General features: G+C 44.1%; 1 protein-coding gene across 1 annotated transcript in view; it reads left to right on the top strand.

The window, feature by feature from the left end:
• Positions 1-335: 335 nt before the first annotated feature.
• Positions 336-24174, top strand: part of LOC149450591 (uncharacterized) — a 146423-nt gene continuing 122584 nt past the window's right edge. Inside the window, exons 1-2 of the mRNA XM_089691712.1 lie at positions 336-431; positions 7794-8888. Of these exons, the coding sequence (XP_089547838.1) occupies positions 336-431; positions 7794-8888 (1191 nt within the window). The remainder of the gene's footprint in view (positions 432-7793; positions 8889-24174) is intronic.

Here is a 24174-nt window from a genome sequence, read left to right as displayed (position 1 = left end):
AACATCATAAAAAATTGTAACTAAACTAAAATTGCTGCCTGAAATAGGCTCCAAGGCTGGGCTGGTCCTCGTCTGGTGCCACCTCCAGGGCTTGCTCCAGGGCCTGGATCCAGCGGCACATCCAGCCCAGGAGGCCACGAATGTCTGGATCGGGGAACAATGTAGAAAAAGCCAAACAAAATGTATTATCTGTAATAAAAAAGGAGACAGACTTGCTTCACACAACAACAGCATGCAATGCTTGTCTACCTTTGTCCATTATCCTGAAAGCACTCTATGCTGTTGTCACCTCATAATTGGAACACAGAACTTACATTTCTTGCCTGGATGATATCATGGCCCAAGGAGTGAGCTTGGAATCCTTAGTCCTAGATTACCCGCTTCCCACCCGCAATGTACTGTGGCCAGACGGCAGCTATAGGCAAAGCAATGTACGTGTAGTCACTCTGGCTGTACTAACACAGGAGGCACATCACACACCCGAGCCGGCACACAGCGCTCCCCCACCCCCGACTGCTGTGTCTGGTGGATACAGCAGAATGAAGATCCCAGTGATTGTGACCCTGTGATCATGTGATCTCTAGGTGATCACAATGTAAGCAGTTGTTATGAATCAATCTCATTCATAACAGCTCTGCTTCTCCTCCTAGTGAGCTGTGATTGGCCCACAGCTGTCACATGATACATGGGGCCAATCACAGCATCCTATGAGCCAATCACAGATCACTATCTTGAGCTGTCAAAAATCTAACTCACTGATGACAGTTGATGAATGAGTTCGGTTCTGACAGCAAGCTTTGCACTGCAGGAGAAATGACCATTATTTCTACAGCAAAGAAAAGTGTGGAAAAAAAATCCCTGATCACCCCCCTCCCCCCCACAGTAGTACAATGGTTACTATGGTAACATCCTACTATTCTGATACAAGTATTAAAAAAAAGTTAAATACCATATTGAGAATTTTGTTTTAAAATGTTTTTAAGGTTTTTTTTTAAACTACTTGCCAACCACTTACCCGCATTTTGTGGGCGAGCAGCAGCTCTTGGTAAAGTGGCATAATCTTCATCACTTCCTGTTTTGGGGTGTCAATGCGCCTGCGCCCCCCCCCCACTGCCCCCCCCGGTCAGTCCAGGGAGAGAAGAGAGAACACGGCACCGAGTAAAAGCACCACTACATTGTACACACACATGTTAGATTAGCACATTTAACCCTTTGATGGCCCCGTCACCCAGCCAGTGCCATTAGTACAGTGTCAGTATATAGAATGTATCACTGATCTCTGTATTCCTGCCACTAGTGACATCACATAGTGTCAGGGTCAGTAAGCCCCTCCCAGCCAGGGTCAGCTGGCGTTAGATTGGCCGCACACTGTCGCACTCACGCTATAGGTCGCTGATCACCGCCATTACTAGTATAGTGTTTGTACGGATCAATATATTGATCATGAACAGAACTATACTAGTGCCGGCTTTGTATAGTGTCCCCAATACTCAGTGTTAGCCGGATCGGCCCGGTCACTGCCAGCACTAGTGTTCAGCCCCTCCACTGTTCTTCACAGAAGATTTGTACCAATTGTGGGCCAAGGCAATTTATACACCACAATACATGGCGACACCCAAATTCAGCTCTTGTCACACAATTCACATGGAACTCTATCACCGTTTATGAAATTAAAACATTTGTTTGGGCTGAACCCTCAACATGGACATTACAGAAAAGAATGAATTGCAGTCATATTGGTCCGCAGACCCGATTCATCGTATGTCCGTGTTCTCTGCTGGTACATATATGTCCAACATGGACCAGCAATGTACTGGAACGTCACTGGACTTGGAGTGGTTATACCGGGAGGATGCTTGCAGCTACAGGCATCATTCTAGTGCTGGTTTATTAGCTGGTGGGTGGCTTTCATGTAAAAGTAATCCTAGTGGCCAATTAGCTGCAGAATTGTTTTTATGATCATTTTAAATGATTTCCTATAGCAGCAAATCTGATGAGATGAATGAAGTCGGTGTAAAGTGGAAGCAGTGGATGTGCAGGGAGCAGCATCTTGAGCACAAAGCACTTTATGTTGTGGATGATTTGCACACGGTTCAGTTTCCTTCATTTATTGATAAACCCCATAAGACCAATGAAGTGGGTGTAAAGTGGAAGCAGTGGATGTGCAGAGAATAGGATTTGGAGCCCCGAGCTCTTTATCTCTGAATGTCTCCACATATTTGTAGTGTATTTGTGATGATTTCTGTGCACACACAATAGGACAGCGCTGTGACACATAATGCTCTTCTAGATGACAGGGAATCCTTCCCTTTGTTACAGCAGCAGTCCGCTAGAAGGTTTTTGTAGGTTTGGAGTTGTTACACATAGCGCGGGTTTTATCCATTTATAGTGATGACATCATTGCCCAAATCTGGGGGTCACCAGCCATTTCCACCCTTTACTCCCAGCTGGGGGGCTTTGTATCCATATACCAGATGTTCTACAGGACTAAATCTGCAATCAATGTTACTGCAAAATCAAAGGAGCCAAAACCCCTCCCCCGAGCAGTCATATATTTCTGTCCCCCTTGGTGGGAGTGGAGGTGACCCCTCTATAAGGATCTACAGTCCATACACACCCAGCACAAGGCCGGTGTAGCGGCAAGATGAGTCCCCCATGAAGATGTGTGTCCCGGACACATCTGCACATGTTACAGTTTCAGTCACAATCAATCGATTACTAAACTGCTGCATCCGACCTTCTTGAATTAACCCCTTCGTGGCAATTTCTTACTTTTGTTAACTAGTTAATTCATAATTATAATAATCATAAAATTTAATAATATTTAATTTCTTAGATGTGGCAGTTCTGTGCTATGGATGGTGATCGGCGATCATCTGCTGCTGCCAAAAACCGTGACATGCGCAGATGCATCAGAGACACACATCTTCATGGGGGAACTCAGCTTGCCGCTACTCCGGGGTCACACTACCAGACGCTTCTCGGGGCTGCAGTTCCTCTGAGCTCCACAAGGTGGTGATCTCATCTCTACCCAGACAGGAAGTCTCTATGGAAGACAGACAGGAAGTGATGTCATGTACAGACAGGAAGTGAGGTTAGGTACAGACAGGAAGTGATGTCAGGTACAGACAGGAAGTTCCATGAATGAGGAAGTAGAGAGGAGACATTCCTGGATCTGGCGGCAGAGGAGGTAATACGTAGATGAACCCCTTCAGGGGAGCAGTTGATGATAATATATTTGCTCCCAAAGCTGGCCTACATGGTTCAGTTTTATCGTTCAGCCAGCGGGATGACCATAAAAAGCTGAAGTGATTCCCCCATCCACACATTGGAGGTGGATGAGGGAATCCTCCCCGCTGCACTCTTGTATTCTGACAATGGGGGGACTCCTCCGCTCTCAGAATACACGGATCAGCACTGAAGCTATTGGCTATAGCCGCTGGGGGAGTGGCTTTTATCCGGCAGTGGCCACAAATGGATGGAAATGTGAGCGATCCCTGCTGAACCAGCTGAATTTCCATGGATCTATGGTCACCTTCAGTGACTTCCTCCCCTCCCCCTCATCTCCTTCATGATGGAAGTCATGCTGAGATCATCTCCCATTGGCTGAGCAATATTCTCATTTGTCTCTCAGCTCCTTCTTGCTATTCCTCGTCCTGCCTGTTGTTTCCTTGGATTGATTTTCTGTGTAGTGACCCCGGCTTGGTCTCTTGGATGCGCTCGTCTGTTGCTTGCCCTGACCTTTCTCCTGATTCCTGGATCTCCTCCTCATCTCTCCTCCATATCCTCTTACACAGCTTTTCTCCACACCTGCAGTGACCCTGGGGGGAGGAAACTTGGCACCAGCACGCCGCCAAATCCATCCCCACCATTAGGGGCTCTGGAGACAATTGTCTGCTATTTACACTCCGTTCCTCCGCACGTCACCTGATCACATGACAGCTTACTTCCACAGATTCCGGACAGATTTCTGGATGGTAAAGGTCAAAGTTCACTCCTCAGTTTAGGAGAGGTAGGACGCACCCAGGAACAAGGATTTGGTTTATAGGGGAGCCTCATATAGAGGACCCCTCAAATCTCCCCATCCAAATGACCCCCCATCCAGAGTCTATATGTCCTATGACATCACACTGACCCCACAACTCCTCCTCCCATTGTCCCTCCATCCAGAGTCAGAGAATCCTATGACATCACACTGACCTCACAGCTCCTCCTCCCAATGTCCCTCCATTCAGAGTCAGAGAATCCTATGACATCACACTGACCTCACAGCTCCTCCCCCCAATGTCCCTTCATCTGACATTTTTCTGATGCTCTTAGGATGTGGGGCCCCTTGGTATCCTCACATGTAAAGTGGGACTGTTGGTCCTGCGTTGTATGTAATGACATCAGAATGCTGCAACAAGCCTATACCCTGCGTAGTGTGGGGGTCCTGTGGGGGGAATTATACCTCAGCCTGAAGTGGGGCTTTAATAAAATGGAGACCTGAATGGAGAGGTGAGGAGGATTCTGGGAATATCATTTGATGTGACTATTTGTGTTCAGATGTAGAGTTTTCCTCCTGTGAAGTCTGGAGATCATATGACATCACATTGCCTCCACCTCCCTCCCTGATAGAAGAGAGAAAGAAGAAGAAGATTCTAGAAGTCACCAGAGAGATCACTGAGCTGCTGACAGGAGAGGTGAGCGGTGCCGGGAATTCTGGGACATTCTCCAGTAACAGACAAGGGATGTGTCTGGATGGTGACTGTATCATTGTGTGTGTCAGGTTCCTATAAGGTGTCAGGGTGTCACTGTCTATTTCTCCATGGAGGAGTGGGAGTATTTAGAAGGACACAAGGACCTCTACAAGGACGTCATGATGGACAATCAGCCGCCCCTCACATCACCGGGTAAGAGGAGACTTTATTGTAAAGGAGAGAGCAGTACGGAGGATCCACCTAGATCCCCCATCATCTGATAAACACATAGAAACAATGGATTCAGTCAGTGTGTGTGTTTCCTACAGATGGATCCAGTCATGGGAACCCACCAGAGAGATGTCCCCGTCCTCTGTATTCCCGGGATTCCACACAGGAAGGTCACACCATCCCTCACCATCATCAGGTAGATGAGGAACAATCACTGATAGTACCATTAGGATCTGTACATTATCTGCATTGTTACCATTGATGGCATTTTATTATATATTCAGAGTGGAAACCTGAGAGATCCTAAAGAAGAGATAAAAGAGGAGGAGGATGAGGATGGGGGATGGAGGAGTCGGAGCTTCTAAAAGAACACAAAGATCTGTACCAGGACACCATGGTGGAGTCATCCAGCTACAGGAACCCACCAGAGAGATGTCCCCATCCTCTGTATTCCCGGGATTCCACACAGGAAGGTCACACCATCCCTCCCCATCATCAGGTAGATGATGACAATTATTGGTAGTTGTGATTTATACACAGCATGTTTGTTACAATGAATGTTTTATTATATCTTTCAGAGTGGAATCCTCGGGGATGATAATATTGATGTTAAAGAAGAGTATAAAGAGGAGGATGAGGAGTATGGAGTGATGGAGGAGTTTTCAGAAGGACACAAGGATATGATGGAGCCACCTAATACCAGGAACCCACCAGAGAGATGTCCCCGTCCTCTGTATTCCCGGGATTCCACACAGGAAGGTCACACCATCCCTCACTATTACAAGGTTGGTGGGATGGGGAATCTAGAACATGGACTTGTGGAGATGATGTGTGGATTTTTATGTGACCTTACATTTTACAGATGATATTTTCTCTCATTTCCTTGATTTAGAGTGGAGATCCAATCGATATAGAATTTGAGGTGAAAGCAGAAGAAGAAGAGGCGTATGTGAGGGATGATCAGCAGTCTATGGAGGAGGATGGAATAACGGGGACATTTATAGAGGAGGACACTCCTACAGAGATCAGCACAGGTGGGTCATGAACACTAAATCCATTCCTCCACCCATACTGCTCACTGATTGGTCCAGAGTAGGGCGGGGACTGGGTGATATCAGCCTGTAATCCCCTGGTCACTTTCCTGAGCTGTGTTCCCCGTCCTGTATTCCTGGATTTCTGTCGGATAATCTTCCTTCTCTGTGCTGCAGACACAATTTATGTATCTGGATTTATGGAGGTTCTGGGGTTCAGCTGGCAGCAAAATGTTCATTTTCACCATAAGTGTTACTAGACCAAGGCACCTGTGGTGTGTGTGTTTTGGGTCTTCTGTCCCATGTCTGGGCCAGTAAGATCTCAGGCAGAACAATTCTCCCAGGGTTCTTTGCTCTGTGATCTGCTGGCTGTGCCGGGTGGAGGGGTATGTCTGTAGTGTCTCAGACCCAAGTCACTGAGTGCAGTCTCAGGAGATGGGAGGCAGCGGTGTGGGACCTCTGCAACTTGTCTACAGTAAACATTTAATCTTCTACTGATTACTGAATACCAATATTATGAGTCATGACCCTTACACTGTATAATTTATATTGTACATTACATACCCCTGACCCCTGCACTATATACTCTATGTTGTACATTACATACTCCTGACCCCTGCACTATATACTCTATATTGTACATTACATACTCCTGACCCCTGCACTATATACTCCATGTTGTACATTACATACTCCTGACCCCTGCACTATATACTCCATGTTGTACATTACATACTCCTGACCCCTGCACTATATACTCTGTGTTGTACATTACATACTCCTGACCCCTGCACTATATACTCCATGTTGTACATTACATACTCCTGACCCCTGCACTATATACTCCTTGTTGTACATTACATACTCCTGACCCCTGCACTATATACTCTATGTTGTACATTACATACTCCTGACCCCTGCACTATATACTCTATGTTGTACATTACATACCCCTGACCCCTGCACTATATACTCTATGTTGTACATTACATACTCCTGACTCCTGCACTATATACTCTATGTTGTACATTACATACTCCTGGCTTCTGCTCTCCCCCCTCCCCCCACTGCTATATATACACATAATATGGATTCTCTTTTGTTCCCCCCATTTCCTCCCAGCTGGACATTTTATATCGGATGATGTGATTGGAGGACAGAATTTTACATGGTGATAATAATGTGATAACATCCTCCAGCTTTGGACCCTTAAACAGAAAGTGATAATGAGGGAGGAGTCAATACCCCAATGATGGTGGTCTTCAGGATCAGTCCAGTCTTCATCTTGGTTGTTCTCCCCCCATCCTCACTCTCTGACCTCTGGTGGGGCTCAGCCCCGCTGTTCTTCATGACTAAATCATGGACTAAATAAGGAAGTGCAGTACTTCTTGTGTTGGGAAGATGGCGATGAGTGATAGAGGGGGTGGGGACCCTCGTCCTATAATCCCCTCATCACTGTCCCTCCTATAAAAGACAGTTCTGGTTGTTTCCTCACTCTCTGACTAAGGTCTGTGAATAAAGAAATGACCTGGTAGGAGATCAGAGGAGCCATTTCCTAGTTCCCTTGAGGGTGGACTTGTAAGCTCCTCAGAGACCAAGTTGCCTGATGTGGGCGGAGTCCTGGTTTGGGGGAACCAATCAGCTCCTGTCTAGTAATCCTCTTTGTCTTTGTATTTTAGTCCATGGCCGGGAGATGAGGAAAACCTCCGAGGATTGTCTCACTTTGTCTCCAGACTGGAAAGTAGAAGATGAGGACATCACACAGTATAGTCCAGGAGAAAACCCGGCTCCCTCCAATGTCCATCCGGCACCACCCAGTGTAGATGGACCATCGGATTCCTCGTATCCTGAGGAACCTCGGACGGTGCAGGACCGGGCTGCCCTTCCAACAGGGAAGAGCTTCTCCTGTACTGAGTGCGGGAAATGTTTCCGTTATAAATCTTATCTTAATAGGCATCAAAGATCTCACACGGGAGAAAAGCCGTATTCCTGTCCTGAGTGCGGAAAATGTTACTATTGTAAATCCAAACTTAATGTGCATAAAAGATCTCACACGGGGGAGATGCCGTATTCCTGTCCTGAGTGCGGGAAATGTTTTTCAGTCAAGTCCACTCTTTACATACATCAAAGATCTCACACAGGGGAGAAGTCATATTCATGTCCTGAGTGTGGGAAATGTTTTTCACAGAAGTTCGATCTTTACATACATCAGAGATCTCACACGGGGGAGAAGCTGTATTCATGTCCTGAGTGCGGGAAATGTTTTTCACAGAAGTCCAGTCTTCACAAACATCACAGATCTCACACAGGGGAGAAGCCGTATTCCTGTCTTGAGTGCGGGAAATGTTTTTCACTGAAGTCCAATTTTTACAGACATCAGAGAACTCACACGGGGGAGAAGCCGTATTCCTGTCCTGAATGCGAGAAATGTTTTTCAGAGAAGTCCGATCTTCACAAACATCAGAGATCTCACACAGGGGAGAAGCCGTATTCCTGTCCTGAGTGCGGGAAATGTTTTTCACAGAAGTCCCATATTTCCAGCCATCAGAGATGTCACACGGGGGAGAAGCCCTATTCTTGTCCTGAGTGCAAGAACTATTTTTCAGACAAGTCCAGTCTTCATAAACATCAGAGATCTCACACGGGGGAGAAGCCTTATTCCTGTCCTGAGTGTGGGAAATGTTTTGTACAAAAATCAAAACTTGAAACACATCAGCGATCTCACACAGGGGAGAGGCCATATTCTTGTCCTGAGTGTGGGAAATGTTTTTCACAGAAGTCCATTCTTTACACACATCAAAGATCTCACATGGGGGAGAAGCCGTATTCCTGTCCTGAGTGTGGGAAATGTTTTTCAGACAAGTCAAACCTTTCCAGACATCAGCGATCTCACACGGGGGAGAGGCCATATTCTTGTCCTGAGTGTGGGAAATGTTTTTCACAGAAGGCCCATCTTTACAAGCATCAGAGATCTCACATGGAGGAGAAGCTTTATACCTGTCCCGAGTGCGGGAAATGTTTTTCAGACAAGTCCAGTCGTTCCAGACATCAGAGATCTCACACGGTGAAGAAGACACTTTCCTGTCCTGAGTGAGGGAAATGTTCTTCACTGAAGTCCTGTCTTCCTGTACATCAGGGGTCCCACACAACCCTGGAGGTGTATTAGTGCCTTGAGTGTGGGAAATGTCTTCTAGATGAATGTTGCTGGACATCCCAGCTCTCATGTGGGGAAGAAGCACACCCTGATATACACCTCAGATATACTCCATGGCTGATCTTTGTCATGGAAGAAACAGTTCATAAGGAGATCAGAGGTCCCCAAAAACATGGATGAAGTGTGGGACCGGGTCGGCCATTGATAGCAGGAAAAGAATAAAAATGGAGTCCTGCCCTGTGATTGGCTGAGTACATTTTGTGGTGGGAGATTTCACAAACACGTATAGATCTATTAAATAAAAGTTTAATAACTGTGACCGGCATTCACCCGGCTGTGACATCTTTTGGCCACATTTTATTTCATGTGATCATTGGCTCCAAATAGGGACCATCATTTCATATTCTGCAACTTTTACTGATGGAGGTATTTCAGGAACATACTGCATTATGACCACTAGATGGAGCTGACAATCAGAGGAAATCACTGTGTTAAATCACATAGGTCCAGAATTTGTCATGTCTGGATGGACACTTGTCTCTTCTGTCCAATGAATGTTCTATAAGTGGAGCCCTTAGTTCCCTTCATCAGGTATGGATTCATCTCCATCACTGAGGTCATCCTCATCACTTGTGAGTACAGAACACACTGAAGGATAGAAGGTCATCCAAGCTGCAATAATAAACCAACCATTCATTTACAGCTGAAAATGTGCATTCCGCCATTAGATGGCACAACATTTTATAGGAATTAGTGTCATCTAGTGAACAAATGTAATATTTTACCCAAAAACAGGAAACAAAGGAGGTTGTGCTGAGTAACTAGATACCCAACACGCCCAGCCCTACAATGGTGTGATGATGAAACCAGGACAAACTTTGTCCTCAGAAATGGCCCCTAGGGGGCGCTATAAAAGCCTTTCCGGGTCCTTAATATAGAGGTGACCCTGAATCATGGATGGAGAATGATTGCTCTCACTCTGGCATGTATGGCGTGATGTAATGTGTGGTGCAATCCATGATCTTGTATGTAGGCACAGTTGGAATATTGGTTAGTATGTATGTGGGAATTCAATGATTAGGGGGCGGGGTTTTAGGTGTTTAGGTGCACCTTTCATTTTTTTACTGTAATGCCAACATATAAGGAACCAATATCCCCCGTATGATCGCATTTTGTGGTGACGGGTTCTCTTTAATGAGACATCAAGACCCTGATTTACTATTGTGCTAGGCACATTTCCGTGTGCTAACGTCTACCTTTTAATAGCGACCGTCTACTTTTAGACTGCAAAGACATTTACTAAAGAGAAGCATCAACGAGTAGACGCCAAATCAAATTTACTAACCAGGAATCAGACTCACAAAGCAGACTTGCTAAGCAGCACGTCTAACACCATGAAAAATCACTGCAGAGACGTTCACATCGAAATTTGCTTTCCCAATTATCAGGACTTCACTTTAAACAATATCTGACATTTCCAAAAAATTGTAAAATGTATAAAAAATAGTTTTTCAAAGAAAGTTGTGACAGTGAAGAACTAGACGCTTTTCCATGGTCTATGGCAGATATAAATGAGCATGTGCAGAACACATTTTAGACGTCCTCTGTGGGCGCTTGCTTTTTAGCCGCTCTTCAATAGTAAATCTCAGTGTGGAGTCCTCTGACAGTCGGCACTCGGTCGCGTCTCCTGTGTGTGGAGTCCTCTGACAGCCGGAACTCGGTCACGTCTCCTGTGTGTGGAGTCCTCTGACAGCCGGCACTCTGTCACGTCTCCTGTGTGTGGAGTCCTCTGACAGCCAGCACTCGGTCGCGTCTCCTGTGTGTGGAGTCCTCTGACAGCCGGCACTCGGTCACGTCTCCTGTGTGTGGAGTCCTCTGACAGCCGGCACTCGGTGGCGTCTCCTGTGTGTGGAGTCCTCTGACAGCCGGCACTCGGTCACGTCTCCTGTGTGTGGAGTCCTCTGACAGCCGGCACTCGGTCACGTCTCCTATGTGTGGATTCCTCTGACAGCCGGCACTTGGTCGCATCTCCTGTGCGTGGAGTCCTCTGACAGCCGGCACTCGGTCATGTCTCCTGTGTGTGGAGTCCTCTGACAGCCGGCACTCGGTCACGTCTCCTGTGTGTGGATTCCTCTGACAGCCGGCACTCGGTGGCGTCTCCTGTGTGTGGAGTCCTCTGACAGCCGGCACTCGGTCATGTCTCCTGTGTGTGGAGTCCTCTGACAGCCGGCACTCGGTCGCGTCTCCTGTGTGTGGAGTCCTCTGACAGCCGGCACTCGGTCACGTCTCCTGTGTGTGGATTCCTCTGACAGCCGGCACTCGGTCACGTCTCCTGTGTGTGGAGTCCTCTGACAGCCGGCACTCGGTCACGTCTCCTGTGTGTGGAGTCCTCTGACAGCCGGCACTCGGTCACGTCTCCTGTGTGTGGATTCCTCTGACAGCCGGCACTCGGTCACGTCTCCTGTGTGTGGAGTCCTCTGATAGCCGGCACTCGGTCACGTCTCCTGTGTGTGACAACCAGCACCATTTGTAGCCAGGCAGATCTTCATGTAATCTAATTTGATTTCCTTAGTTCTATTGATTCTTTTTTTGTTTCTTATCCTTTATAATTATTTCTGTAATGATTTTACTTATTTAGAAGGTCTAGATAATATTTATTTTCACAGCTGAATCTAAAAATAAACGTCTGCAATAAAAAAAAAAAAAAAACAGTGTGGGGTCCCCCCTCCCATCCATAACAAGCCCTTCGGGTCTGTATGAATATTAAGGGGTAAAAAAAAAATGGTGTGGGGTCCCCCCAAAATCCATACCAGACCCTTATCCGAGCATGCAGCCCGGCAGGTCAGGAAAGGGGGGATTAGCGAGTGCCCCACCCTCCTGAACCATACCAGGCCACATGCCCTCAACATGGGGGGGTGCTTTGGGGCAGGGGGGCTCCCCCCCAGAGCACTTGTCCCCCTGTTGATGGGGACAAGGGCCTCTTCCCCACAACCCTGGCCGGTAGTTGTGGGGGTCTGCGGGTGGGGGGCTTATCAGAATCTGGAAGCCCCCTTTAACAAGGGGGCCCCCAGATCCCAGCATCCCCCTACATGAATGAGTATGCGCTACATGGTACCGCTACTAATTCACAAAAAAAAAGTGTGTAAAAAACCACAGTACAGGGTCTTTGACAAGTCCTTTAGCCACAAGCCTACAGGGCACGTATGCCCCCTTCCTGTCCAGGCCAATTTCCAGCTTTCAGCGCTCTCACACTTTGACAATTGCGCGGTCATGCAACACTGTACCCATATGACATTTTTATCATTTTTTTTGTGACAGAGCTTTATTTTGGTGGTATTTAATCACCTCGGTTTTTTATTTTTCTTAAACCAAAAAACACTGAACATTTTGGGAAAAAAACGTTTTTTCTTTGTTTTTGTTATCGAATTTTGTAACTAAGTGAATTTTCTCCTTCACTGATGTGCACTAACGAGACTGCACTGATGGGAACTGATAGGCTGCACTGATGGATACTGATAGGTGGCACTGATGGGCACTGATGAGGAGGCACTGGTAGGTGACACTGATGGGCATTGACAGGCATCACTGATGGGTACTGAAAAGCAGCACTGATATATGGCACCGTTAGGCGGCACTGACTAGCACTGTTAGGCGGCACTGATAGGCGCATGAAAAGTAGTGTATTCATTACTTTAGAGATTGTTGTGGCTCCAGCCAAGTTTGAACCACACCAATATGAACTCTTTAATAGCGGTCACATTGAGTGCGAATTGGCATGTGATTTGCATTACAAATCGACTTGCAAATCATATGCCAAGTTGCACCCTATTGTCTGCTATTAGAGCGGTCACATGGGTGCGTTTCCGACACTGATTTCTATAGTAGTACATGTACTACTTTTGTGACGATTTGCATAGATATCTGTGTCAGATGTCTTGCAAATCGCAAGGAAATAGGCATCTTCACTGTATGTCGCACAATTTCTAAATCGGCTTTGATGTGACCGCGGTGTAAGGCCTTTTTCAGTATTGCATGTGAGATGTGGTCATGTGACTGCCTTAACTCATGCGATAATCTGCAGTGAATTGTGCCCATAGGGCCAAGAAATATTGCCAATAGGGTTCCCTTTCACATCCATGTTCAATGTTCTGTTGTATGCTGCACAGGTACACTTCACTGTGGCTTTCTTTCTGACTCTGATTTGTGGGGCCTGTATACCAAGGGTTACCGCAGGTGGGAAGAGGATTCATCAGGTGCAAACACTTTCTCTGACCCAATGAATGACAGTGGTGGGTGTGGCCTATGTTATGTAAAAAGATGCAGTAGTGGCAAAATTTTTCCTTGTACAGGCCACGTTATTTTCTGCAAGTCCTTGTCTGTGGTGGTTTGGGGGAGGAAGAGATATTGCGGTGAATTGCCCCAGGCCACACTCACGCTGTGTTTGGGGAGGAAGAGATATTGTGGTGAATTGCCCCAGGCCACACTCACGCTGTGTTTTGATGTGGGCTGTAAATGTTTTGCATTTTTTTCCTTCTAAGGTGTGTTTGTGTGTTATTGTACAATGATTGTGTTTATTATCTTTGTATTGTAATCCTAACACATGTCCATTGCTCTGCTCTTCCAAATCTACACTTGGCTATAGTTTGCTTTATTTAGACTGAAATGCAGTTTGCAGACAAACATGGTGAGAAATGTATGTGTGGGGGATTTGGGGAGGTGGGAGGTGTTTTATTCTGGCACGTATGTATTTTTATATTGATCTTTTGATCTGCAGCCTGTTTTGTGGATAGATAAGCCTACTACATGATTCATATTAACCGTTTGTTTTCTGCTGTAACCTGTGAAAGCACAGTTCATTAGAAGTATAATCTTTTAGATTGTAAGCTCTTATAAGCAGGACCGTTCTATTTTAGCAACATCAATCCTGCTTTTTTTTTGTCCCACCAAGAAATTGAATGTACCTACTTGTTTCTGCTGTCCAAATAAATGTGGACCATGTATTTGATCAATAAACATTTGGACTATGTTTATTTATTTTTTGGGGGGGGTTATTCCATGTTCAAGTTCAATATACTAGCAACCCTAACACTTATATTTTGCGAGCGATATAATACGTCCAAATCTAGCTTGTTAGAGCGCACATGTGCACGTATGTCCAAACTAACCAACCAAAAGCCCCCTATTGCACCACAAGACCATGTTATTTACCAATGAATAGGTCGTGTTCAATGTGCATCTAGCTATTCTTGTTCTACAATCCTCTTAACAGTAATACATTGGACCCCCAATTTATGTTGACTTTGTGCCTTTACCGGCAAATATATATTCACCAATGTCATATACACAGTAGAGCTGCAGGCATACATTCACCAATGTCATATACACAGTAGAGCTGCAAGCATACATTCACCAATGTCATATACACAGTAGAGCTGCAAGCATACATTCACCAATGTTATATACACAGTAGAGCTGCAAGCATACATTCACCAATGTCATATACACAGTAGAGCTGCAAGCATACATTCACCAATGTCATATACACAATAGAGCCGCAAACATATATTTGCGAATGTCATATACACAATGGAGCCACATGGAAAATTGCTATGGTGCACAAATAAACGCCAAGACGGCTGTTGGAGGAGGCGCTGGAGCAGCTGTCATACCAGAAATACGTCATTATGTTGGCGGAAGGATGTTTGCACACACCTGGAAGTGGTAGTGGGGAGTGTGAGTGGATGGGAGTGTAGTTAGGAGAGTTTAGTGGTAATTTGCAAGTCTATTTTTTAGCTTTGTGAATTGTTCTTTTGTGGAATTCCAGACCACATCTGGACATGGCGAGATCGCTGTTCTCCACCGAGGAGCTGATCCTCATTTGCAGGGGAAATATTACTAATAATTGTATTTTCAGTTGAAAACATGTCCAATTTCTAGACACATTGAGGTACATAGCAGAGGTTCAAGGTAATCCATAGAAGAAGTTGTGACGGTCACGGTGTCAGACCCCCAGCCCTTCTCCCCAACTCGTGACCAAAGGACTAGCCAATCTAAAACCGCGCTGTAACGTGCATAACAATGCCACGCTCAGCTGCACCCTGCACAAAGATTTTACAGCCAATGGACCACAATCTATGTACCGCAACCTCAGAGCGATTGTTACTGGGTCAGGTTAATTACGCAATTAACCCTTCACACTGCCACCACCTCCTTTTGTACAGAGTAGGAGGAAACTCGCCAATATTAGCAATAACACTGTGATGTTGGAATAAGCATCTGTATACATACTGTCACCGCAGGCAAATGTATGCAGAAGTTTAAAACACACAGTAGCGCTCTTCAGAGACAGGGATTCTTAGTTTGCATTAAAGAGCTTTAGAAACAGTTCAACGCTTTTCAGAAAATAGGATTTATTAATAAAAAGGTCAAAATGGTGCAATAAAAATATTTACAGAAAAAGATATAGCCAATATATATAACTGTGTTGGAACACAGTTATGTTCAAAATAATATCAGTGTGTTGAAAAAAGTGAATAAAGCTGAAAATCCTTCTAATAGCTTTTATTTCCATCCACACAAATGCATTGGGAACACGACACATTCTATTCCAAATCACAACATGAAGAAAAATACATCAAATTTGTGTTGTTCCTCTAAAAAAATGGAAGAAAAGTGAATATTAGACGGTTCAAAAAAATCTCAGTGTTTGTATTCTTCTTTACAAACTCAAACATTCACTATATAAACTGAGAAATGTTTGAAGATTTTGCTTCCCTTTGAATGACTTCATGAATATTTGGTTGTAGTCGCACTGTTTCTGAGAACTGCTGTACATCTGTGTTGCATGGAGTCACCCAACTTCTGGCCCCTGTGATCAGGTATTCCAGCCCAGGATGATTGGACTACATTCCACAGTTCTTCTCTATTTCTTGGTTTTGCCTCAGAAACGGCATTTTTGATGTCACCCCACAAGTTTTCTATTAGATGAAGATCCGGGGATTGGGCTGGCCACTCCATAACGTCCATCTTGTTGGTCTGGAACCAAGATGTTGTACATTTACTGGTGTGTTTGGGGTCGTTGTCTTGTTGGAACACCCATTTCAAGGGCATTTCCTCTTCAGCATAAGGCAGCATGACCTCTTCAAGTATTCTGATGGATTCAAACTGATCCATGATCCCTGGTATGCGATAAATAGGCCCAACACCGTAGTATGAGAAACATCCCCATATCATGATGCTTGCACCACCATGCTTCACGGTCTTCACAGTGTCCTGTGGCTTGAATTCAGTGTTTGGGGGTCGTCTGACAAACTGTCTCCGCCCACTAGACCCAAAAAGAACAATCTTACTTCCATCAGTCCACAAAATGTTGTACCATTTCTCTTTAGGCCAGTCAATGTGCTCTTTGGCAGATTGTAACCTCTTCAGCACGTCTTTTTCCCAACAGTGGGACTTTGCGGGGGCTTCTTGCAGATAGCTTGGCTTCACATAGGCGTCTTCTAATTGTAACAGTCCTCACAGGGAACGTCACACCTTCTTTCATCTTCCTGGAGCTGATTGTTGGCTGAGTCCTCACAGGGAACGTCACACCTTCTTTCATCTTCCTGGAGCTGAGTGTTGGCTGAGTCCTCACAGGGAACGTCACACCTTCTTTCATCTTCCTGGAGCTGATTGTTGGCTGAGTCCGCGCCATTTTGGCTATTCTTCTATCCATTCCAATGGTAGTTTTTCGCTTTCTTCCACGTCTTTCAGGTTTTGGTTGCCATTTTAAAGCATTTGCCATCATTTTAGCTGAGCAGCCGATCATTTTCTGCACTTCTTTATATGTTTTCCCCTCTCCAATCAACTTTTTAATCAAGGTACGCTGTTCTTCTGAACAATGTCTGGAACGACCCATTTTCCTCAGAATTTCAGAGAGAAATGCACTGTAACCAGCATGTCCAACATTTGCTGCCTTCCTTCCTTAAATAAGGGCAATAATTGCTACCTGTTTATCAAAGAATGAATGACCTCACTAATAGAACTCCACACTGCTATTATTTTGAACAAGCCCCTTTCAATGAGTGATTCAATGACACAGAATCAGCAGCATGCATGTCAGGACTGTTGGGTCTGTTGGATTTCTATGACTCTACTACACCTGCTAGGAAATTATTTGCCATGTAGAAATATCATTTCCACCAAAAACAGAGATTGATCCGGTTAGTGATGTCTGACTGCTATTATTGTGAACACGCCCCTTTCAATTAGTGATTCAATGACACAGAATCAGCAGCATGCATGTCATGACTGTTGGGTCTGTTGGATTTCTATTACTCTACTACACCTGCTAGGAAATTATTTGCCATGTAGAAATATCATTTCCACCAAAAACAGTGATTGATCCGGTTAGTGATGTCTGACTGCTAGTATTTTGAACACAACTATATATATATAAATACAGAGAGCAATAGCACAACAGAGAGATAACAGAAAGAAGTTTAGGGAGGTAGAAGACTTGCCGTCAGCCTTGGTTTAAGCAGATCAAGTGTCAGAGCAAAATGGTACCGTTCTACTAAGTTGGTTCCTGATGTTAAAAAGGGAGAATTCTTCATCTTACTTCTCTCAGGCCTGACAGCCTATTTTATAGTCCCCCAGCAGGGGGTGTCTCTGAAGCCAAAGGCCAATGGCCTCATTTGGGGAGGGGTGTCTAGGCAGAGACCCAAGTTAGAACCAAAATCCCTCCCAAGTTATATCAGGGTCAATAACCTTGCCTAGGTGCATGTAGCAGCCTAGCCACTAGTAGATTAATATGCAGAGTGATATCCTGAACGTCCAGACATCAAATATGCCATATCTTACTATTTCAGCTAGAACTATATGGCTTTCTACTCTCCTGTAGACTTTAACTAGAGGTGTAAGGTATCAGGTGACTTGTATTAAAGTGACCTCTCTGAATATATGCTTGGTTTCATTGTAAGTATTTTCTATCTTAAGATATGAAATTGTAGGGAAAAGTGCTTTTAAATAGGATGTATGTTTTACTGTTATCTCAGAATGTCTTTCATGTCCAGTGAAGGACTGGTTTATAGCTTTACGATCACCTCCAAGCAAGAGTCTCACAGACATACTGGGCCCAGGCTAATTGGGGTTTATAACCATGAAGCTATCCAGCTGGGCCTGATGCCTCGTGAACTCAGCATACACACAGACCACATTCCTGAGGGACGGGGATTGGAGGGAGAGAGAATGATACAAGATGGAGGATCTTTAGCAAGACGGATGACCGCGTCCATCTCTGTATGTACAATTGCTACAGAAGTTATTGTTCTTCCTAACTATACAGGTGGCACAGACACAAGCATACACCCAGGGCCACTTTTAGATATCACGGGGCCCCGTACAGCATACCTAACAGCCCCCCACCGCCAGAGAAAATATCCAAATTATATTTATGATAAAAAATACAGGTTCCTCAACCACATCAAAGAGGATCTTCTGACCATTCTCCATGTTGATGGATGTTATCTTAGTGTACCATTCCTTATATCTAAAAATCTTTTGACACATCAATAAATGTTTTTCTCGCTCCATGATGACAAGGCTCCACCCTTGTCGGCAGGCTCACAATGTCACGGCAGTTCTTAAGCTGTTCCAAAGTAACACGTTCTTCTCCCATAAGATTATCATATGCCATCTTTCCAAAATTCACCATTTTTAATTCTCTGGTAACTGCAGCCACAGAACACTGAACTCCAGCTACTGCCAGCAAGGGGGAAAAGAAAAAGATGTAACATAAAACCCCTCATCATCTACTCTGGACAGGACCATGTGTTCCTCACCATTCTCGTATCTCTGAATTTCCTCCACCAGTTCTAAAGCCATGTCAGCTAAATCATCTTCAATATCCTCTACATGACTTTCCTGTCATCGGGCAACAACATCTCCTAAAGCTCTGTACTCCTTTCTGGAGAGCTGGGGCCAATCTTTTATCAGTCCATTAAAGGATCATCTCGTCTATTGTTTCTAGAATGTAATGCTTTCAAGACAAACTTACTGGTAAATAAATATAAATCTTTAACTGCTTCACTCGAACCTTTCATAACAGAGCAAACCTCAAACTCTTAGAAGAAAACGAATCACCTTGGAAAGGTTAACGATTTTATAGTCACTTTCCTCTATTGTTTATCCATCCTGCTCTTATTCTAGTATATTGTTTTCTGCCCCATTTGTGGAGAACCTCCCTCCCCAACCCGTTCCCTTCCTATACCCCCTCCTTGACTAAGATCTCTTTGTTTTCCTGCTTCTTCTATTCCCCCTCTCCCCTCCCCCATGCTCCTATTTTTTGCTAGTTATTCACCAACACCAACTCGGTCTTTACTTGTAAAAAATGAATGGTGTGACTGGAACGAAGTTCCTTTAATCTAAAGTTCCATGGCAGTGATTGGACTTTTATATCTTTATATAGTCATCTGCTTTATGGGCTCCTAGTAATATTGGTGACATCCAAGCTATGCAGAATGGTCTTGGTGGTCCCTGTAGAAATCCATATATATGGGCATTTGTGCATTATTAATTACAGACTAAACCCACCTGAAGACCTGGGGACGCGGTACAAGTTATATATTCCATTTCACAGGTACCTCCAAGTTCTATTTGTAGTCTCGGGGTCCCTGTGGAAGTCCATGTGTGGACATTTCTACCTATGATAAATAACAGGCTAAACCCACCTGGAGACCTGGGGACACTGTACAGGTTCTATATGTAATCTCGGGGTCCCTGTGGAAGTCCATGTGTGGACATTTCTACCTATGATAAATGACAGGCTAAACCCACCTGGAGACCTGGGGACACTGTACAGGTTCTATATGTAGTCTCGGGGGTCCCTATGGAAGTCCATGTGTGGACATTTCTACCTATGATAAATGACAGGCTAAACCCACCTGGAGACCTGAGGACACTGTACAGGCTCTATATGTAGTCTGGGGGTCCCTGTGGAAGTCCATGTGTGGACATTTCTACCTATGATAAATGACAGGCTAAACCCACCTGGAGACTTTCTCCACACCTGGAGTGTGCTGAGTTCTTGGAGAACGTCTACACAGTGTTTCCAGATTGGCTTTATCACCCCAACGAGCTCGCTCCAGTTCATGGATGTCATCATTATGTTTGGAGGATCTCACCAGTCAGGAGCCTTTCCTGTCATCCTACATGTTCCCTTCTGAGGATTGTTCTATCCTTCCAAACAAATGTATGAAATCATGGATGAGTCCTCCTTCTATGTGATCTAGAAGATCTTCAATCACAATGTCTTTATGGATGAAGTGGATGGCCCAGTTTATATATTATTTATTGCTTTACAGCTTTATTCCCTCCAGGATTCATTCTTTATTTATAGAACCATTCAAGGAAGTGTTCTTACTGTGAGAGATCTCCACCACCATTCCTCTGTGACCATTACATCCTTGTCATTTATGTCTAACATCCTCATTATCAGTGGATTGATAGATATTCTTATACTTTAGGGCTTATTTCTACATCTTCTTTACCCAAAAGATCTGTTTTATTATGTATACCTTTATTGTTATCTTCTGTTCTGTGTCTTTAAGACTTCTCTATGTGTAATAAAAAATCTTTGTTAAGCCGCTTGTTGCATAAGGGCCATATCTATTTTTTCTTACTTTTTTAGTTATTTTTGAACTTCTGTAGTATCCCTGTAAGGTGGATACAATGCAGGAATGGTTATTATGAGCTGTTTTTTGGGGCTGCAGTTCCTCTGAACTCCACAAGATGGTGTTCTCACTTATACCAAGACAGGAAGTTCTGGAACACAGACAGGAAGTGATGTCAGGTACAGATAGGAAGTGATGTAAGGTACAAACAGGAAGTCATCTGGAATAAAGACAGGAAGTTCCATGTGGTATGAAGCAGAGAGAAGACATTGTTGGAAGTGGCAGCAGAGGAGGTAATAAGATGTTATTTTCTATTTACACCCAGCCTGTAATCCCCTGGTCACTTTCCTGAGCTGTGTTCCCCGTCCTGTATTCATGGATTTCTCTCGGATAATCTTCCTTCTCTGTGCTGCAGACACAATTTATGTATCTAGACTGGATTTATGGAGGTTCTGGGGTTCAGCTGGCAGCATTATTTGACCTAGGCTCCTGGGACATGTGATTTGGATCTTCTCCCCCATGTTTGGGTCCAGCAAGATCTCTGACAGTATAATTCTCCCAGGGTTCCTTGCTCTGTGGTCTACTGGCTGTGCCGGGTGGAGGGATATGTTTGTAATGTCTCAGACCCAAGTCACTGAGTGCAGTCTCAGGAGATGGGAGGCAGCGGTGTGGGATCTCTGCAACTTGTCTACAGTAAACATTTAAAGTGGTTGTAAACCCTCCATATACCCAGAGAAGTGACTGGCCTCAGGTGATACACAGAGATACAACAAATCCTCCTACATACGTTGAACCGGTTTATCTGTAGCAATATTTTCTCTATATTTGTTCAAAGTCCAGAATTTTATACAGCTTGTCTGATATTGCAGAGGAAGGAGGCAGTAGAAAGAAATTGCACTTAATGCACTTCTGGACTGATACAAGTACACACTGTAGAGGGATATGCTTTGTTCATATTCCATGTCTGAGGTTTACAGCCACTGTAAGTGATCTCTATTTACTAAATACCAATTTATACTATTTATTAGTGTCGCCCCCTTGTCCTAACTAGAGGCTACTATGTGGGTTTAGTTTGTGGCTGGGCTGTACTTCCACCACAATACAAAACCCAATCACCCCAGGGGGTGTTAGTTTGTGGCTGGGCTGTACTTGGCTCAGGCTGATTGTATAGTTCTTCACTTGGTTTCTCCCTAAGTTTAGGTTGTCCTGTGATGTCTCACTGTGGCCAGTAGATGTCACTGCTATCACTGGACATAGTATGAGATTTCACCAACCAAACTAAAGGGATATTAGACCACAAATGTCCCATATTGCAGCTCACCAATCATTGGGTGTGGCGGCTGCATTCCTTTTCTTTGGCTTTTTTCCCCTCTGTTTTCACCTGGTGATCTGGCCAGTAACACACCTTCTGTATTAGAGCGCCCCAACTCTGGAGACAGCAGCATGGTCAGTCTGGGGGGAGGGGAGTGTTAGATGTATTAGCAGGTTTACCAAACGGAACTTATTGAAGCCAAACTCCAGCTCACACTTCATAATCAGTTACATCAAACAGGTTTTCCTTTTGGGTTAAAAGTTTTACATGAATAAATAAAAGCTGCTCATTGTAAGCCCCCTGTCAGTGGTAAATGGTCTGCCCCATCCCTGGAACTGATACATTCTGCTGCAGAGTTTTTATAAAACAGATTTACTGGCTAGATCACCAGATGAATATAGAAGAAATCCTAAAAAATAAAACTACTAAAAAATACTGTCTAGTCCTAACTTTTATATCCTATATGATAAGTTGTACATTACATTGGCCTTCATTATTTTGCACCCATTTCCTACCAGCTGGACATTTTATATCGGATGATGTGATTGGAGCACAGACTTTTACATGGTGATAATAATGTGATAACATCCTCCAACTTTGGACCCTTAAACAGAAAGTGATAATGAGGGAGGAGTCAATAACATAGTTACATAGTTAGTCTGGTTGAAAAAATACAAAAGTCAATCCAGTTCAATCATAGGAAAAAAAATTTTAATCCTACACCCACAGTTGATCCAGAGGAAGGCAAAAAAAATCCCCAGCAAAGCATAATCCAATTTGCACCTGCTGGGAAAAGATTCCTTCCTTATCCCCCGAGAGGCAATTGGATATTCCCTGGATCAACTTTACCTATAAATGTTATATCCAGTTATATTCTGTGTATCCAAGAAAGAATCCAGTACTTTCCTACAGCCATCCACTGAGCTGGCCACAACCAACTCTTGAGGGAGTCTATTCTATTTTCACAGCTCTTACTGTGAAGAAACCTTTCCATGTTTGGAGATTAAATTTCTTTTCCTCCAGACGTAAAGAGTGCCTCCTTGTCCTCTGTGATGACCTCAGGGGGAATAACTACACCGAGTTCATTATATGAATCACTGATGTATTATACATGGAGATCATATCCCCCCCCCCCTTATGTATTATACATGGAGATCATATCCCCCCCTTATGTATTATACATGGAGATCATATCCCCCCTTATGTATTATACATGGAGATCATATCCCCCCTTATGTATTGTACATGGAGATCATATCCCCCCTTATGTATTGTACATGGAGATCATATCCCCCCTTATGTATTATACATGGTGATCATATCCCCCCTTATGTATTATACATGGAGAACATATCCCCCCTTATGTATTATATATGGAGATCATATCCCCCTTATGTATTATACATGGAGATCATATCCCCCTTATGTATTATACATGGAGATCATATCCCCCTTATGTATTATACATGGAGATCATATCCCCCCTTATGTATTATACATGGAGATCATATCCCCCCTTATGTATTATACATGGAGATCATATCCCCCCTTATGTATTATACATGGAGATCATATCCCCCCTTATGTATTATACATGGAGATCATATCCCCCCTTATGTATTATACATGGAGATCATATCCCCCCTTATGTATTATACATGGAGATCATATCCCCCTTATGTATTATACATGGGGATCATATCCCCCTTATGTATTATACATGGAGATCATATATCCCCCTTATGTATTATACATGGAGATCATATATCCCCCTTATGTATTATACATGGAGATCATATCCCCCCTTATGTATTATACATGGAGATCATATCCCCCCCTTATGTATTATACATGGAGATCATATCCCCCCCTTATGTATTATACATGGAGATCATATCCCCCCCTTATGTATTATACATGGAGATCATATCCCCCCCTTATGTATTATACATGGAGATCATATCCCCCCCTTATGTATTATACATGGAGATCATATCCCCCCCTTATGTATTATACATGGAGATCATATCCCCCCTTATGTATTATACATGGAGATCATATCCCCCTTAATCTCCTCTTCTTAAGAGAGCATAAATTCAGTTCTGCTGATCTCCTC

This window comes from Staurois parvus, unplaced genomic scaffold (assembly GCF_062004578.1).
Source record: "Staurois parvus isolate SC_StPar_1 unplaced genomic scaffold, SC_StPar_1.0 ptg000570l, whole genome shotgun sequence".
NCBI classification, from domain to species: Eukaryota; Metazoa; Chordata; class Amphibia; order Anura; family Ranidae; genus Staurois; species Staurois parvus.
Note: the sequence above shows the minus strand (reverse complement) of the source record. Positions and strands in the feature narration are given on the sequence as shown.